The following is a 16554-nucleotide window of genomic DNA, read 5'->3' as shown; positions in this document are numbered from 1 at the left end:
GATGTCAGGCTTAATTTGGATTACCTTACTTGTGACAGCTTGTTAAGTACATATTTCAATGTATGTATGTATTTTTAATTAGGGAAAAACACATATGCATTTAAACAACAGCTCGGTTGCAAACCAAATTTCCAACCCACCACTCTAATATGTATTAATATATTTTATGTTGTGGGAGAACCAGTCATAGTAGCAGTCTTCCAACTAAGTGACCTATTTAGGCTATTCTTTTGGGCATGGTAAATTCCAGTCACTTGGGGCACAATCTAGTTTGGTAGAATATAAATAGCTGTGCCTTTCTTTCTTTCTTTCTTTCTTTCTTTCTTTCTTTCTTTCTTTCTTTTTTCAAGTGCTTTTGTAGAACTAGACAACAAAAGTACCGTATTTTTCGCTCTATAAGACGCACCAGACCACAAGACGCACCTAGTTTTTGGAGGAGGAAAACAAGAAAAAAAATATTCTGAATCTCAGAAGCCAGAACAGCAAGAGGGATCACTGCACAGTGAAAGCAGCAATTCCTCTTGCTGTTCTAGCTTCTGGGAGAGCTGCACAGCCTGCATTCACTCCATAAGATGCACACAAATTTCCCCTTACTTTTTAGGAGGGAAAAAGTGAGTCTTATAGAGCAAAAAATACGGTATGTCCTTCTTTTACAATAAGGTGCCTGCTACTGATACAGTGCTAGGATTATGTTCAGGGTCAGAGAACGCATAGCCCTCCAAACACTGTTGAACTTCAACTCCCATATCAGCCCCATGCAGCATGGACAATTGTTAGGGATTGTGGGAATCAGAAGAATAGAATTGTATAGAGCTAGAAGGGACCCGAAGAGTCATCTAGACTTCCAGCAACTGGCAGGACACGGTTAACAATCCACCCACTACCCCACTCTTGATTGTTGATGATTATTAAGTAATAACTTTTGTTAAACAAGTTTCTAAGGACTGAAACAGATTTTATTCTGTTTGTTTGTTTGTTTGTTTAAGCCACCTCTCAAGAGCTGATATCCCCCCCCCCCCACACACACCTGAGGTTAACTTGAGTGGACAGGAGTTTGAGATGAAAGGTGCTTTAGCATGGACTACCTTGCATCACTTCCCAGAACCACTTAAGGAAAATGGAAGAGGCTTGTGGCAGCCATGGCGAGGAAATGCCTTCTACACAAACTTGAGACAAAACAACAGTAGCGACTCTATAAGGCTGGATTTGTAAATTAAGAGATTTACTCCCAGCCACCACTTTCCACCAATTGACAAATCAATTTACTGGCATTCTTCTTCCTTGTATTGCTGGTATCAGAGCTGTGCACCACTGCCAACTTCTATCAGTGTCATTAATAGTAATACCTGGAAACACAATTCTTATCAGCTTGCCTTTGCTAGCTAATAAAAAATATATATTCTAGTACAAAATTCTTCATGAGAAAAATTACCGGCTTGGATTTTCAAAAAAATGCCCAGGTAATGTGTAAAGTTAATCATCTGCCCACCCAAATATTTCACCATCATCCAATTGAGCTTGTTTGTTCTTTTAATTATTATCTATTTTGAAGTACTACAGCATCAAACATTTGTCATAGCACAGTCAATTGCATTGGCTGGAGGAGGTGAAAATGATTATTAGCTGTGAAGAGGGGGAAATAATTGAAAAATTTTCTTGTGGCTAGCAAATGCCTTCCAAATATTCATTAAACATTTAAGCGACTAAATTTGCAGAATATGTTCCTGACATTGGCACTGGTTCTGCAGTTTTCTCTCATCAGATGGAAGTACTGTGTGTTATGTGGAGTGCATTCATGCATAAACAATATCATTTTCATAAATTAAAACCTCCCCTGCAGAAGGAACATCTGTGCCTGCCTTTGAATAAAAGATGGTGGCATCTGAGTTGCCCCTTGACTGACTGGAAGAATCCTTCTATTTGGAATGGAAGCACTTAACCAAAAGGAACAAAACACGGAGCAGATTTCTCTCTCTCTTTTTTAGACCTTGTGACACCACTTTTCCACCTTCAGAACTAACTCTCCAGAACAAGTCAACGAAGAGAACAAATCTTTATATATGCTGCAATTTTAAAAAATAAAATACTGGAAGCCAATCATCTTGCAACTGTCTTGGTCTAACTGACTGGCATTTATGTGGGGCTTTTTTGTATTTTTTTGTCTTTTAAACATAAGGGTCATGTTTGCCTACAGTAGCCAAATCTCACTCATTTGATTTGGAATAATTTTCATGGTGCTTTTTTGTGATGGTACTCACCAACACAGACTACCACCACCTCTTCTTTTATCAAGATACGATACCGTCACCTCCTTTTTTACCATAAAAACTCTCTAAAACACACAGAATTTTCATACAATCATGATGAAGTCCTGAAGTTCTTATATACAATGTTTGTAACTACTTTCTTCTTGTTGGCCTTATTAGATCACTTATTGTTCAGCCTGTGTGCAAGAACCCTGAAAGATAAGAAAAATGAAAATGTACAACCACATGTGTCACTTTTAAAAAAATAATAACATAAATGGGCATAGTAAACTGAGATCATGGCCTTGTCTCAAGAAGGAAAGCTATGCAGTAAACACAGCTTAGTATGGGGAATATGGCAGCTGAATATTTGGATGGTGCCAAAACATTATTCTCCAGGCACCTTGTTCTAATCCATTACTTCTCCATAAAGGATGGATGCCCTGCATCCTGGAATAAGCAAATTGCTTTCTTACCGCCTCAGAGCCAAGATGAGCCTCTGGCATGCAACAGCAGAGAAAACACTCCAAGCTCAGATGCTGTGAGAGGAACCATTAAGTTGCCATTCTAGTATTTTACTCCATCAAAGAGAAGCCAGGTTGTCAAATACAGTGATACCTCGGGTTACATACACTTCAGGTTTCAGACTCCGCTAACCCAGAAATAGTACCTCGGGTTAAGAACTTTGCTTCAGGATGAGAACAGAAATTGTGCTCCGGTGGCGTGGTAGCAGCGGGAGGCCCTATTAGCTAAAGTGGTGCTTCAGATTAAGAACAGTTTCAGGTTAAGAATGGACCTCCGGAACGAATTAAGTACTTAACCCGAGGTACCACTGTACATGCTTGTGCGTGTCAATCAGTAGATTACCAGTGACCAATTATACTCAGGGTTTGTTTTCGTTTTAAAAAGAAGAAGCAAATTTCAGCATCATCTATTTGGAATACTGTATTGAAAAGAATGGACTTTTTAAAAATGACAGTTGTGGCTGAGGGTGTTCAGAGATACACAGTCTCATTACCTCAATGCTGAGGCTTAAAGTTCTGGAAGGTTTTGTTGATATGTGAACATTCTAACAGTTCCAGAGCATGTTCTGCAGGTACATGGTACAACCACTTTGCTAGGCTAAACAGGTCTGCATTTGATCAGTCCCAAAATGGGAGACTATCTGGGATTTTTATGCATGCTTTCTTGAGCTCCATGGATGAAAGTTAGGGTATAAATGTAAATAATATTTGCCATCATACACCCACAGTCTTGCCTCATGGCAATTGCCTCCTGCCCATCGGCTCTTCCAGACAACAAACCAGAGCTGGGCAGAAAGTAGACTGGGATCTACGGATAGATCTGTAAGTGGTCAGCAAGGATTCTGACTCCCAATTGTTTAACAACAGGAGCACCAAATGTTCCCCTTTCTAAATTAAGGCTGCTGAGGTTAAGAAATCTGGAAGCAGTAGGAAGCTATCACTGTGTTAATTCAACTGCCAGGCAACCCAGGGAGGAAACAAGAGACAGTATGAAGACTGCATACACCCTTTCCTGAATGGAGATCTCCTTTCATAGTAACTAGGCACAAAGGAGAGGCAGCTAAGAACTAGGTACTTCTCTGTTTCCAGAACTACTAGAAAGGGTTTCAGCTCAGTAAGTTGCTACCTACAGGGCAGGCAGGAAACAAAGGTAGTCCTGCTACCAGTAAATTGTTCTGCCCTTCCTCCACATCAAACAATAAAAAGAAGCAGCATATGCATTTGAAAAGGCAAATGTAATATACCCTGCCCACTATCCTCATGGCTGTGCTTTTAAAAAAAAACTTTACAAAAGATAACTGAGCACCAAGAAAAACAGAAATCTGAGAAGGATAAGATGAATTTTACGTTGTATTTTTGCATCCTTCCATTCTGTTTGCTTGCCCACTGAGTGATGTTGTGTTCTTCATGTCCATTTTGCAGGCTTCCCACGGGCATCTGGTTGACTAGTGAACAGGATGCTAGGCTAGAGGGGTCATTGGCTGTGGTCCAGCCGGGATCTTCTTGTGCTCTTATGATCACTGTAAAGCAGCAGCTCCTCCTCTGGCTTTGTGGTTTTCACCAGGCATTTCTCACCAACTTTCATTAGGTGTGGGGAGGACTGGCCTTGACCTTCACTAGCAATTACAGAAGGAACAAGCTCTAGGGAACTTTCTGGGTCCCCCCCCCAAAAAAAACCCCCGCAATACCACAAAAAACCCTGACACTTCCTCTGTCCCTGCTCATCATCTGGAGAACAAAGGACTACTGGGTTGAATGCTTTTACCTAGCACACCACCTACAATTAATTCCCACCTTTCTCCCTCTTTTTTCCTGCTTTCCACCTACCAAGCAAGCTGTGTGTTTCTCCTAAGGACAGACATGTAACAGCTGCTTTTTTGTATTTTTAGAGGTGGGAAACTAGCTATTGTAAGTTTCTCCTTCTCAGGATGCATTGGTGCAACCTGAAACCTGCAGAGCATCTTACAGAACCTCATTTGCATGTCTGCTCCTTCCACCTGCATTCCATCTTCAGCCTCTTTCCCAAAACAGACTCTTGACTTCACCACCAAACATTTTCCCCCTCCCTTCTCATTGCTTTGCTTGCCACCTGACCTGATTAAGAGTTCTGTAGAAAATGAAATCAAAATGTTGTTGCACGCTCATTTGGGACAGCTTGGTCATTTTGGTTGGTCCACTAAAGTATTGCCCTCATGTGGATGTTGAGATTCATCTTATGGGCTCACATGGTGACCTTTATTTTATTTTTGTGGGGGTTGAACACATGCAACTGTGTGTTTTTTATTTTGCATTGTTGCAAACACAGAACTATTACTGCCCCCCCAAACCAACCCAAATAAACCATCCTTGCAATTAAGTGGTAGAATTTTTCCCCCCCTTTAAAAATGAAAAAGAATGCTGAGATTCTCAGGGAAGCATAATAGCCCATTCTGCACTTTCTCTGTGCATGGCATAATGAAATGCAAACAGTCCTGAGGAACATTGTGTCTCAGGGAAGAATTCAACAACAATCTAAGGTGATGTTACATGAGGATAAGCATTTCAGCTTGCATGAGTCCTTGCCTCCTCTCCCAGCTCACTGTTCTTTAGGTTCTCCCAACCTTCTCAAGACAATTTGGGGGGCATGTGGGTTGGTGAGAGTGGGGAAGCCCCATTGCAGAAGTAGAAGCTCTTGTACAGAACTTTTGCTGATAGGGCTCAATAGTTTAATCCTTCCCTCAGTATTTTAGTGCTACGGTGTAGCCATAATGAACCTCATAATACATATTCACACCAAACCCTACTGGTTACCAGTTCATTGCAATGGAACAGGCTCATGGATGCTGATTTAAGCATGCATCCCTGTATATGCAAACTAGTTCCTACTTTTGTCACACACATCCATAACAGTGTTACTCCAGCTCATGATGTCTGCTCTTGATTGTACATGGTGCATTAGGGAGGCAACATGAAATAGGTGTGGGGAAGCCTGCGGCACACCAGATGTTGCTGGACTCCAACTCCTGAGAGTCCCAGTCAGTATGTTCAATGGTCAGGGATCATTAGAACTGTAGTCCAACAACTTTGGGAGGGCCACAAATTCTCCATCCCTCATGTAAGATATTTGTGCAAGCCTGCCAGCAATCTGGAGACCTAATGATCATGACCAGGGCAGCTGGGTTTCAGTAGGACTTATGTATACCAAACTTTTCCTGCACTGGAGCCATTAAGTGGGCTTGTTAGCAACATAAACTTGAAAAGGGGTCCTGATTCACCAGCAACTTGGCGGCAGCAATTAATGGTAAGAGCAAAATGGCAGACTGGGTACTGAAAAACTGGGTTGGCCTAAACACATAAATACCAGCTTAAGGCAGAAACATGATTTGTTCTGGGGAGACCAACCATGACTGAATTCAGATGCTGTTATATATCTAAGGCAGTCACCAAAGGCTGAAAAATAAATCCCTGGAATGCTGGGGTCTCTATGCTACCTCCTGCTTGGGGAAATAGAAGCCATTTCCTCTTTCCATGAGCAGTTGGTGGGTTCCCATCATCACCATCCTTGCATCCTGCAGGACCCCAAATCTTAGTTATGGTGCTGTCAGTGCCAGTAGATACTCTAGGTCAGGGGTAGCAGCAAGATTCAAATTTCAGATGGTACTGGAGATGTGAGGCAAGATGTCCTAGAAAGGTCTGAGGTCTGACCTTGGAAGCATTCAAAATATAATTGCAAATAGCAAAGTATGTTTGCATTGCTTACTTCTTTAGATGTCATGATGACTGGAAACAGATGTGTTCCTGGTAGAAGAGCTACATGTGCGAAACCCAAGCGTATGGAAGTGTCCTCCCCACTCTAAAGGAACACATATCCATATTGATCAGATTTGAGTGAGGGCAGGAAGGAGCGGAGGAAACAAGAGCTACCTATGACTCCTGGTAAGATTTGTGTGTAGGATATGGCACTCCTGAATTTTGACCACAGATGGTCTGGACACAAAGTGACTGCCACCCTCCATCCAACCCAAACAATCGCTTAGGATACATGACTTGCTTCAGAGAAATCAAACCACCACTTATTTCAGTTTGCTTTCAGATGCAGTAACACACCCAAGGCTTAAGAGACCCAGAACCTGTCTGAGTGCCATACATTCAGTGCTCTGCAGAGCTTTCCCCCTCTCCACCGAATAACTATTGACAGCTCCCCTTCTCCATCTTTGGGGGGCTACAAAGCGCTTACAGGTCAGAGGTCGTGGCTTCCTGTTTGGTCCAGAGCAGCAGCAGAATCTCTACAAATTGATCACTGGACGCTGTGGAGTTGGCTTTGCTGGCCGAATCTTGCCGTCTCTCCCTGTGGGATTTCAGCACCGCAGAGCTGAACAGCTACGTAGGGCCTTGGCCCGGTGAGCGGTTGCTACTGTGAACGCTTGAATGCGAGGTCGCCTTGATTTCCAGATCAGATTTCCGAGGGAACCTTGCTCGCTAGCTCTGCGTTCCTGCCACCTCCCACCCGCTGTCAGGTTGCTATTGGACTGCACCCTGGTTTGTCTGTTTTTTTCTTAAACTTCCGTTTATTGTACAAAGTAGTAAAGGTTGCACCTTTTTTTTTAAGGAACTATTACAATAATCCCATAGGAATTGCTCACACTAAGAAGGGGGAAGGGAGAGGGGAATCATATTTAAGGAGAAATGCAACATTTGACGGACGTCTCCTTACTATCTCGTTCCAAAGGTGTGCTTACTAAATTCCCAAATGTGCATTACATAGTCATATACAGGATTACGAACAAAATTACAGTACAGATTGAATTCGGTTGAACCAGCGTTACATTTCAGACAGCACTTATTGCGGATTGCATTGTACATGCACAATAACTATATTGTTCTAATTACGAAGTCAAATGGTTCGAATGGGTTTGAAACTACTGACTACAATCCACCAGCATATTATATAACAACCCCAACCATAGTGAACCTGATTGGCTTTTCGACTCCTGGACGGAAATATGACAAACCACCGATTCATGTGACTATGTATATATTTAAAAATATATATATCATGCATTTATCATTGCCTGGAAACATTAAGTGTTTTCAAGTTATTTCTGTTCTCTTCAAAATCACGTGAGGAGAAAGGACGGGGACGCCAAAGATTAAAAAGAAACAGTGCAAATTGAATGTGATAGTCAAGCAGCTTTTGATTCGGGGAAAAAAGGGAAGAACTTGGAATTTCCTTATGAAAACATGAATGTCTGGCGGGTGGGTGTCTCTATCCGCACATAAGGTTTTGCAAACCTTCCGTTGGATTGATATGTTCCAATAGGAAATAAATATTTTCCTACTTCCATTTTTAAAAAATAAATAATTCCAAAAACCCTGTAGGAATCTGGTTCTTACTGCAAGGAAACGAAATTTTAATGGGAAAGACTTTGCTGGCGCTGTGCATTTGTGTGTGTGAAGAACGCGAAAGGAAAATGAACGGGGCGGGGAGGTGCTAAGGCAACAGAACATCCCCCCCTCCCCACACACCTCTTCTAAGCACTTTTCTGCTGGTTCAAATTACTTAAATTATTTCGTATAAATTAGATATAATTCTACTTTGTTTCCAATACGTATAAAAATCGATGAAGCTGCATGGTTTAAAATAGTTTATCAAAAGTTATTAAAAATTCTGTACAAAACCACAACAAAATAATTCGGCATGGGAAAAGGTAGCAAGTAGGAAAAAATGCTGGTTGAAAAATAGACATTTTATATATACTTTTTTCGATTTTTTTTTTAAACTGGCCCACGTCTAGTTTCAAAAACAAAAAAAAAATTTATTAAGAATTGCATAGATCCTAATTATTGCTTGTGATTATTTTTTTGTCCCGATCAGATCAGTGGGGAGACTGGCTGACTTTCTTCTACACTAAATTGATAGTGCAGATTTACATTCGGGACCGTGCGGGGTGGGGAAGCTTAGCGGAGGGAGGTGGGATTTACAGAAGGGGGACCAGGAAAAATGTAGCCTCCCCATATATTTATATAGATGACTCTGGCGTTTGGAAGTTCCCCCCTTTGCCCCTTCCCGTATTTTTGCACTTGGAGCCCTAGGGTGGGTGGGTGGGTGTCTGTGTTGTGGGGGTCCCCCTTCCTAAGCAAGGCAGCCCCTCGATGCCCCTTCGCTCCTCTGCCCCGACGCTTCTGGAAGGGCTCAGTCGTGAAAGATGGCATTGAGCTGGGCACTCATGACCCTCTCGTGGTGGGCATGGCTCTCGTAGGGCAGGAGGTTGTCGATGGGGATCTCGCAGCGAGAGGCAGAGCAGGAGAAGAGCGACCCGTGTCCCGGGGTCCCCGCCAGGCCGGCGGCGGCGGGGTAGTGCATGGTGAAGGCATAATTTTTCTCAAACTCTCCGGAAGGTTCGTGTTTGAAAGAGAAGTTCCCGTTGACGCTGAGCGGCGGGCTGAGGGGCCCGTCGAAGGAAGGGCTGGCGCACTCGGCTAGCGCGCTCTCGAAGAAAGGCTCCAGCGCCGCGCCGTAGGAGTGCGGCGCTTTCACGTGGAACAGGTGGGAGCTGTCCATGGTTCCGTAAGGCGGGCTAGGCAGCCCTGGCGACTGGTAGGCGTAAGGGTGCACCGGGAAGGAAGCGCTGGGCGGTTGCATGTGCGGAGGCAGGTCCTGGCTCTGCTCGGGCAGGAAAGTCCTCGGGTTGAGCTGCAGGCAGCCGGCCACTAGGTTGGTGGTAGGCTGGGACAGGCCTTTGCAGAGCGTCTGCACGAAAGAGACCAGGTCGGGGCTCTTGCCGGAGCGCAGGATCTCCGAGAGGGCCCAGATGTAGTTCTTGGCCAGGCGCAGCGTCTCGATCTTGGACAGCTTCTGCGTCTTGGAATAGCAAGGCACCACCTTCCGCAAGTTGTCCAGAGCCGCGTTGAGGCCGTGCATGCGGTTCCGCTCGCGGGCGTTGGCCTTCATGCGCCGCAGCTTGAACCTTTCCAAGCGGGCCTTGGTCATCTTCTTCTTCTTGGGACCGCGCCTCTTGGGCTTCTGATCGTCGTCGTCTTCTTCCTCCTCCTCCTCCTCTTCTTCCTCCTCCTCTTCTTCGAGGTCGTCCTCTTCCTCCTCCTCTTCTTCCTCCTCGCCGTTCCTCAGCGAGTCCACCTCAGCTTCGGCGTGCATAGCTTCCAGGTCGCCCTCTTTCTTCTCCGCCTCGTGCTCCTCGTCCTGGGAGCTGAGGCAGTCGTCCGTCCAACTGGGGGGACCCTGCGGCTGGGGCTCCCCCATCAGCCCGCTCTCGCTGTACGATTTGGTCATCCTGCAGGATCCTGCGCGCAGAAGAGATCACAAGAGGAAAAAGCATTTAGCAGAGAGGACACTCCCAATAACTTCCTCCAAGCCCTTCCTCCGGGGCTACAATCCTAAATGCATTTGCCACGGAGTAAGCGCCACTGAAACCAGCGAGGTTTACTTCTGAGTAGAAATGCACAGGATTTCCTCCTTGTTAGCATTATTTAGGAAGCTCTATAATAGTTATTCCGTTCACACCGATTACAATTTGAAAATTGGCTTTGGTGAGTTTCACCACTCCCTCCCGCCCCGCCCCCCACGTTTCTATGCGACTTTCTATAAATTGGGTTCTTAAAGAAGTTTCCTAGCAATTTGAAATTTAGGGCGCAATCCTCACCCCGTCTATGGAGACGTCCTATTGAATTCAACCGAGTTTTCTGCGAGGCGAAAGAGTACTGCAGCTTTAGACTCTCTGACTCCTAAGCCTTCCCCAGTAAACAAACTTCGACTTTTCTCCGCGCGTCTCGGCCACAATGAGATCGATCGTCTCAAATAGCATTATATAACTTGTTTATATTAGTGTTGGTGGTGGCTCTCTAAGGAGATTATAGATAGAATGAAATTTGACGGAGAGAATCGAAAAGAAGAAAATGCATCTAAGGGGTGGGGCGTGGGGGAGAGAACATCACGCAGCAGCAGTGTCAGCGGGACAAATGGCCAACGATTATTCAGCCCGGGCAGGATTTATCCGTTGAGTTGGGTGCCCCTTTTCATTCTGCCCACATTTCATTCTGCCACTTCATTCTCCCCTACAATAGCCGTGCAGACTTCCCAACTGTTCAGAGTCCAGCCAAAGTCTGCCGCCTAGACAGGGGATCAGGTGCAGCCACAGCCTCTCTAATAAGCCACCCCTCCTCTGCCTTCCCCCACCCCCCTTTCTGCCTGAGGATCCCCAACCTTGCGAGAGGACGCGTTTGCTAATGAAGGGGATGGACCGATCCTGACCGTCTTAGGCAAGCGACTCTACCGAAGCCTCCGGAACTACAAGGCGATCCAAATGCAACAGTTGAGTGAAACCGTTTGCTTCTCCGTCACCAGCGCAGCCCCTCTCCCTCCAGCGGCAATGGGGAGCGAAACCTGACCCATCTGCTGCCCACTTTCCCTCTCCCCATATAGGAACTTCCCTCTCCCTTTTAGCAACCAACCCGCCAGTTCCCAATCCTGACCTGTCAAAGGACAGACGAGTCCTATCAACTGATTTGACGCCCCATTTTTCTTCTCTCTTTCCACCGCCAAAAGAAAGAAAGAAAGAAAGAAAGAAAGAAAGAAAGAAATCCAGCGGCACCTGTTCTAGACTGCAGCCCACACTCCTTCCAGTCTGTAAGGACAAGGTCTACTGGATTCGATTTGGCTCTGATCCCCCCCTCAAAAAAAAATAATAAAAAAATCAGTGCCACGCGCAACAAGGCATTACTACGGATTCCTCGGATCATTTCTACCGTATTTATGGTGTCGCTGCGCCCGCCTCACAAGGCTTGACGCAGCAGCAGAAACGCAGATGGGGAGAACTGAAGGATGTCATCCAACGCGCGCTTTCTAGCGAGTAGGTCGAGAGCGTTGGATCGGCGGGTCTTTACTCCATGGGTTTTGCCAGGATTTATGTTGGGGGAAGGGCAGGTTTTATGCTGTGGGGGGAGGGGAGAGAACCTCAGCTAGTTAAGTATTTTGTATTGGTTTACTCGATTTAGGGGGACAGCTGCCCCTCCTTGCCCCTCCCTTGCCTATGCCCATGCTTTACTCCCGAGTAAGATCGTACTGGACCCAAGCGTGTGGCGAAAAGAGTTCGCTAACAAGAAAGGTCATTAAAAAATATTTTTTTTAAATAAAAATGTAGTGAAAAGAGCCAATCCAATGGTTCATCCTTATTTCGTTCAGATAGAGGAAATAATAGCCTACTGGGGAAATAAAGCTAGTCGTGCGATGGGTTTGGGTGCTTTTTTCCCCTTTTCTTTTTTAGGCATATCCTTCACCCAAGCCACGGATACTGTATAAAGAGGAGATGGGTGCTAAGGAGGGAATCAAATTTTTACCTTTCTCTTTTTCTTCTTCAGCGTGTCCTTTGCAGTGATGGTCTCATAACCCTGTTGCTCCTGGGAAGCTTTCCTTACAACCGAGGGACGTGCCACTTTTTATTGGATTTATGTGTGTTTTTTTCCTTGAGGCTGCATGCAGGAGACTCCGCTTATATATATAGCCGAGGCTCTTCTGCTGGGGGGGGGAGGAGGAGGAGGAGGGGCGGGCAGCGAAGGCACCCCCTGGGGATGGCCGAGCAGCAAGCCCCACCTCCATCGCTCCTCCCCCCTCCCGCTACACCCCCTCCTACCCACCCAGCGACTGCGTCAGCCTTCCCCCGGCACGCGCCATATGGTCACCCACGTCAAGCTTCGCGCGGGTCACGTGAGCTGCCCATTCGTATGCCGCCCGGCTCTTCCTGCCATCCCTTTGTGGCCCGAAAGAAAGTGGCCATCTGTCGCCAGCCAGAGACTCGGCGGACCTGTTTGTACCCGCAGGAGAGATTAACCCTTGCGCTGGCGCGCGAGGCTTGGGGATATTGAGAGGGAAAGGCTGTGTGTGTGTGGATTGTCCCCTTATACTTTTGACCGAGGAACTAGGAGTAGCCTCCTTGAAAGAGAAAGAAAGAGCGTTTCGGGCTCTTTCTTTTGCCAGATCGCGGAAATCCTTTGCGCGCTGCGTTGTGTAAGCATCCAAGGTCTCCACCCAGCACCGAACTCGCAGAAGGATTTCACGTATGAGGAAGGCTCATTAGGGTACAACCAGCGCTCGTTTCCTCCTTGCATTGCGCTCAGTTCCCTGTTCAGGTTCCCTAGTTGCCGTCGCTTCTTTCGGTGCCGAGATAGAAACAGAAACGAGTTCTCGGATGCTTTTCCGGCGGGGGTCCGGGAGCAGCTTTGCTCCCCTCCGGAGGGAAAGCACCGAGCGCCAAGCAGCCTACTCCCACCCAGGTCGAGCAGCTCACAGACGTGGGAAACACCCCATACATTGCGAAAGCTGCCCTGGTCTGTTACAGCAGCAACCATCCGCTTCCCGCCCAGCAATGACCCAAGAATCTGATCTGGAGGCAAAAGCTTTCCTGCTAGGTGACAGCCCACTCCCGCAGAGTCTCAAGAGATCTCCAGCCTAGGGGGAAAGCGATTATAGGTGGTTTTTATATATAAACTATTTATAAAAGTGGTGGTGATGTGTGGGTTCATTCGCGCACCTTTGTTGGCCGAGGGTAGCAGAAGTGGTTAGGAAACGGTCGGATTCACCAGTCTCCAAATATTCAGTCGTGGTCTGCAGATAATCGCACGCAGTGGCCAACGAGTTATAAGATCCTTCCTGCCTTCTACTGAATCATTGGTTCGTCTAACTCAAGATTCCCTGCACGGCTCTCTCAGGTCGGGAGCCTTTCCTGCTGAACCTGAGGAATGAACCTGAGGACCTTCTGCTTCCAAAGCAGACGATCAACTACCACTGAGCAACAGCGAAGCAGAGAATAAAGAAGGAACTTTTGTTGACTTTCCCCCTACCCTTCGGCTCCGAGCTTCCTGCAAAGAGGCCAGGGCTGTTCGCATCAGGTTCCCAGCTGAGCTTCAGCACTAGGCCAGCGTCTTCAGCCCTTCGAACGGGCTGCTTCGGTGGGTTTGCAAATCGCATTTCTGGGAGGTGTGTGGTAGAGGCGCACCGTCCTTCCTCGCCTCACCTGGCAATCCAAAATGAATTAAAAATAATAGCAGATCCGCCCCACCACACTCTATAATTTTAGTTTCTATGCGCACAAAGCACCGGGAAAGTCCACTCTATAAACGGAGCTCTCTTTTCCTCTAGCCACAGACCAGAAGGGTTGCCCCACATACATCCCCGCTGGGCTGTTTCGAAAACCCACACTCTTTAGCCTGAAAGGGGGAAAAAACCAACGAGCGCCAACAGATATTTGTTTTTCGACTTGTGATCAGCAAAGCATCACACAGGGACTGAAAACAGAGTTCTTGTGCGCCTAGTGATATTTGCCGTTTCACAATGAGAACTTCTCGCTCTTGAGCTTGAGTTAGGGGGTCTCTTTAGATCCAGATGGTTTTTCCATCACCAGGTTTTTCTAGGTTTTTTTCTTTTTTCTTTTTAAAGAAAAAAAGTCTTTTCTAGATGACCCTTCGTTAATATCATTGATTCACTCTCCTGAGAAGGTGGGTGGAGGTTCAGCCATCTAGGTTCCTCTTGCGTGGCCTGGAGCAAACCACCTCCAGACCAATCTAGCTTGCAGGGTTCTTGCTAGAATCAATTAAAGCGCACAATGGTAGATGCCGACCAGGGCGTTTGGAAGCACATCCATCTAATACTGAAGGACGGGTCACCGATGCTTCGGGCAACGTGCTGACGCCTTCAAGGAGAAGGTCCTCTTCAGCTTTGGTCGCCTGCTTTGTGCATAAATCAGTATAAACAAGCCATCCCTCCCTCCCCGCCTTTAGTAAAGCACTCCATTTTCATATCCCGGAAAGGAGTTAGGCGATGCAGAGAAGAGGCTCCCGACGGAGCTGGGGAGGAAGAAGAGGGACAGGACTTACAACAGGGCAATTGAAAGCGGCCCTGTTTCTCAACAGACGGCGTCGTCATGCGATAGGAACGCGCTTCTAGACCCTTTAATGAGCGTTCCTTTTCCAGGAACTTGCTTGGCAAGTGAAAAAATGGTGGCGCGTGTGAGAGGGAGAGAGCAGGTTGCTTTAAAAAGTCTGCCAGGAGAGGCCAGTTGAGAAAAAATGGGAGAGATACTCGGTCGTCGGAAGCGGGTCAGGCACGACAGGAAGAAAGCCTGGAAAGTGGGAATTTCGTCTTCCGGTTCATCCCTTGTGAATTTAGTTCTTTCCTTCCTTCGTGGTTCTCCTATGCTCTCCATTCAGCCAAACCATCTGCAGCAGTGCTGGATATTACCCTCGTTGGAAGCAATTCGTCGACTTTGAACCCGAGTTCAGACAAGTGATACGTGGGCCTAATGGTAGGCTTCCGGGCCGGATTCAGATCCCTGAGAAATTTTGCCTGGGGGATTTGGGCGTCGCTCTCCTTGGGCCCCAATCTCTTTCTGCAGAAGGATAAGTTGAGGCCGCTTAAGGGCTGAGGCAGCAGTCCTAAGTCCACTTACCTGGGAGTAAGCTCCATTGAATCCAGTAGGGTTACCACTGAGTAGACGTGGTTAGGAATGCATTGTTAATGGGGGGGGGGGTTGTTGAGGGTGGGATTCCACAAGAACTGCAGGGCAGTTCAAGCTATTAAAATATGCCTTTGTCTGCCATCCCCTCAGTGGGACTTCCTTTTGAGTAGGCACATATAGGATCCCACTGCTAAAGTCCTGACTGTGAACTGGGTCTCACGCCTGCAGTTAGTTTCTTGTTTGTTTCTGTTGCGCCACAACCCTCATCCGTCTACTAGAGGGCTTCTTAACTTTGCTCTCCAACCCCTGAGTTCTCTTCATCTGCCCCCTTTTTTGAGGGTGTGTGTGGACAGTCTGAGCTCATACTCTTTTACTCAGAAGTCATTCCCACTGAGTTCAATGGGGTTTACTTTTGAGTAGCCATAGCTGATCCCAGGGAAGAAACAAGGGTATTATTATTATTCCTATTTTGTTTTACTGACTTCCAAGCAACTACCAAAGAGGAATAAGAACTGGGGCTGCGAATATGCTACTTATTTATATGCCGCTGAATGCCAAAACAAAACTTCAAAGCAGTTTATAAAGTTTTTTTAAAAAAAAAACAACAACAACCCAGTGATGCCACGTTAAAATAGATTTTTTAAAATCCGTAATGGTAAAAATACACAGTAAAACAAAGAGATTATTTTTTTTACAATACAGCAAAAACAAAACCAGGAGACTCGGGTCTAGAGATAAAGAAATACCTCTGCGTGTGCGTGTCATCCTAATCTATCTATCTATATCTATCTATCTATCTATCTATCTATCTATCTATCTATCATCATCATCATCTCAAAGCTTCCTTTATTTTTCTTTCCAGCTTCTTCCTTTCCTTGTTTATTTTTCTATTCCTCATCGGCACCTCAGAGTCCGTCCCCCCCCATCTCTCTCTCTCTCTCTCTCTCTCTCTCTCTCTCTCTCTCTCTCTCTCACACACACACACACACACACACACACACACCTCTCACCGCTCCCCCTCTCCGAGCCCCCCCCCCCCGTTTGAGGGCTCCTCCTGTCTGCCAAGCGGCACGCGAGCCGCACGCGTTGTCAACAAAAGCCTCTTTCACGGCTCGCTGCCCCTTTGCAGCGTCCCAAATCTGCTCGCCCCTCTGCCGCCTGCTTGCAGCTCATCTGCCGACTTTGGTTCCCGGCCCCATCCATATAGCAGCAGCAGCGGCAAGAGGGTGGGGGAGGGAGGGGGGCGGAGAGGAAAACAAAACACGAAGGCCAGCGTTTAGGACGCCCACCGCTGAGGGTGCGGGTAGGGGCAGCAGGCAGGTCGAAAGAAGCGCGCGA

At 46.5% G+C, this 16554-nt stretch overlaps 1 protein-coding gene across 2 annotated transcripts; it reads right to left on the bottom strand.

Moving 5' to 3' along the window:
• Nucleotides 1-7626: 7626 nt before the first annotated feature.
• Nucleotides 7627-12263, bottom strand: NEUROD1 (neuronal differentiation 1). Of its 2 annotated transcripts, none has more exons than XM_081198070.1 (2): nucleotides 12104-12263; nucleotides 7627-10051 (listed from the first exon to the last, which is right to left on the bottom strand). In XM_081198070.1, exon 2 carries the CDS (start codon nucleotides 10038-10040, stop codon nucleotides 8943-8945), a length of 1098 nt encoding a protein of 365 aa, XP_081054196.1. In that variant the 5' UTR covers nucleotides 10041-10051; nucleotides 12104-12263; the 3' UTR covers nucleotides 7627-8942. The 2 variants fall into 2 exon arrangements, with proteins under 2 accessions (XP_081054196.1, XP_081054197.1); XM_081198071.1 differs by lacking the exon at nucleotides 12104-12263 and adding an exon at nucleotides 11240-11320.
• Nucleotides 12264-16554: the final 4291 nt, after the last annotated feature.

The sequence above is a fragment of the Podarcis bocagei genome (genome assembly GCF_964188305.1).
Source record: "Podarcis bocagei genome assembly, chromosome: 1".
NCBI classification, from domain to species: domain Eukaryota; kingdom Metazoa; phylum Chordata; class Lepidosauria; order Squamata; family Lacertidae; genus Podarcis; species Podarcis bocagei.
Note: the sequence above shows the minus strand (reverse complement) of the source record. Positions and strands in the feature narration are given on the sequence as shown.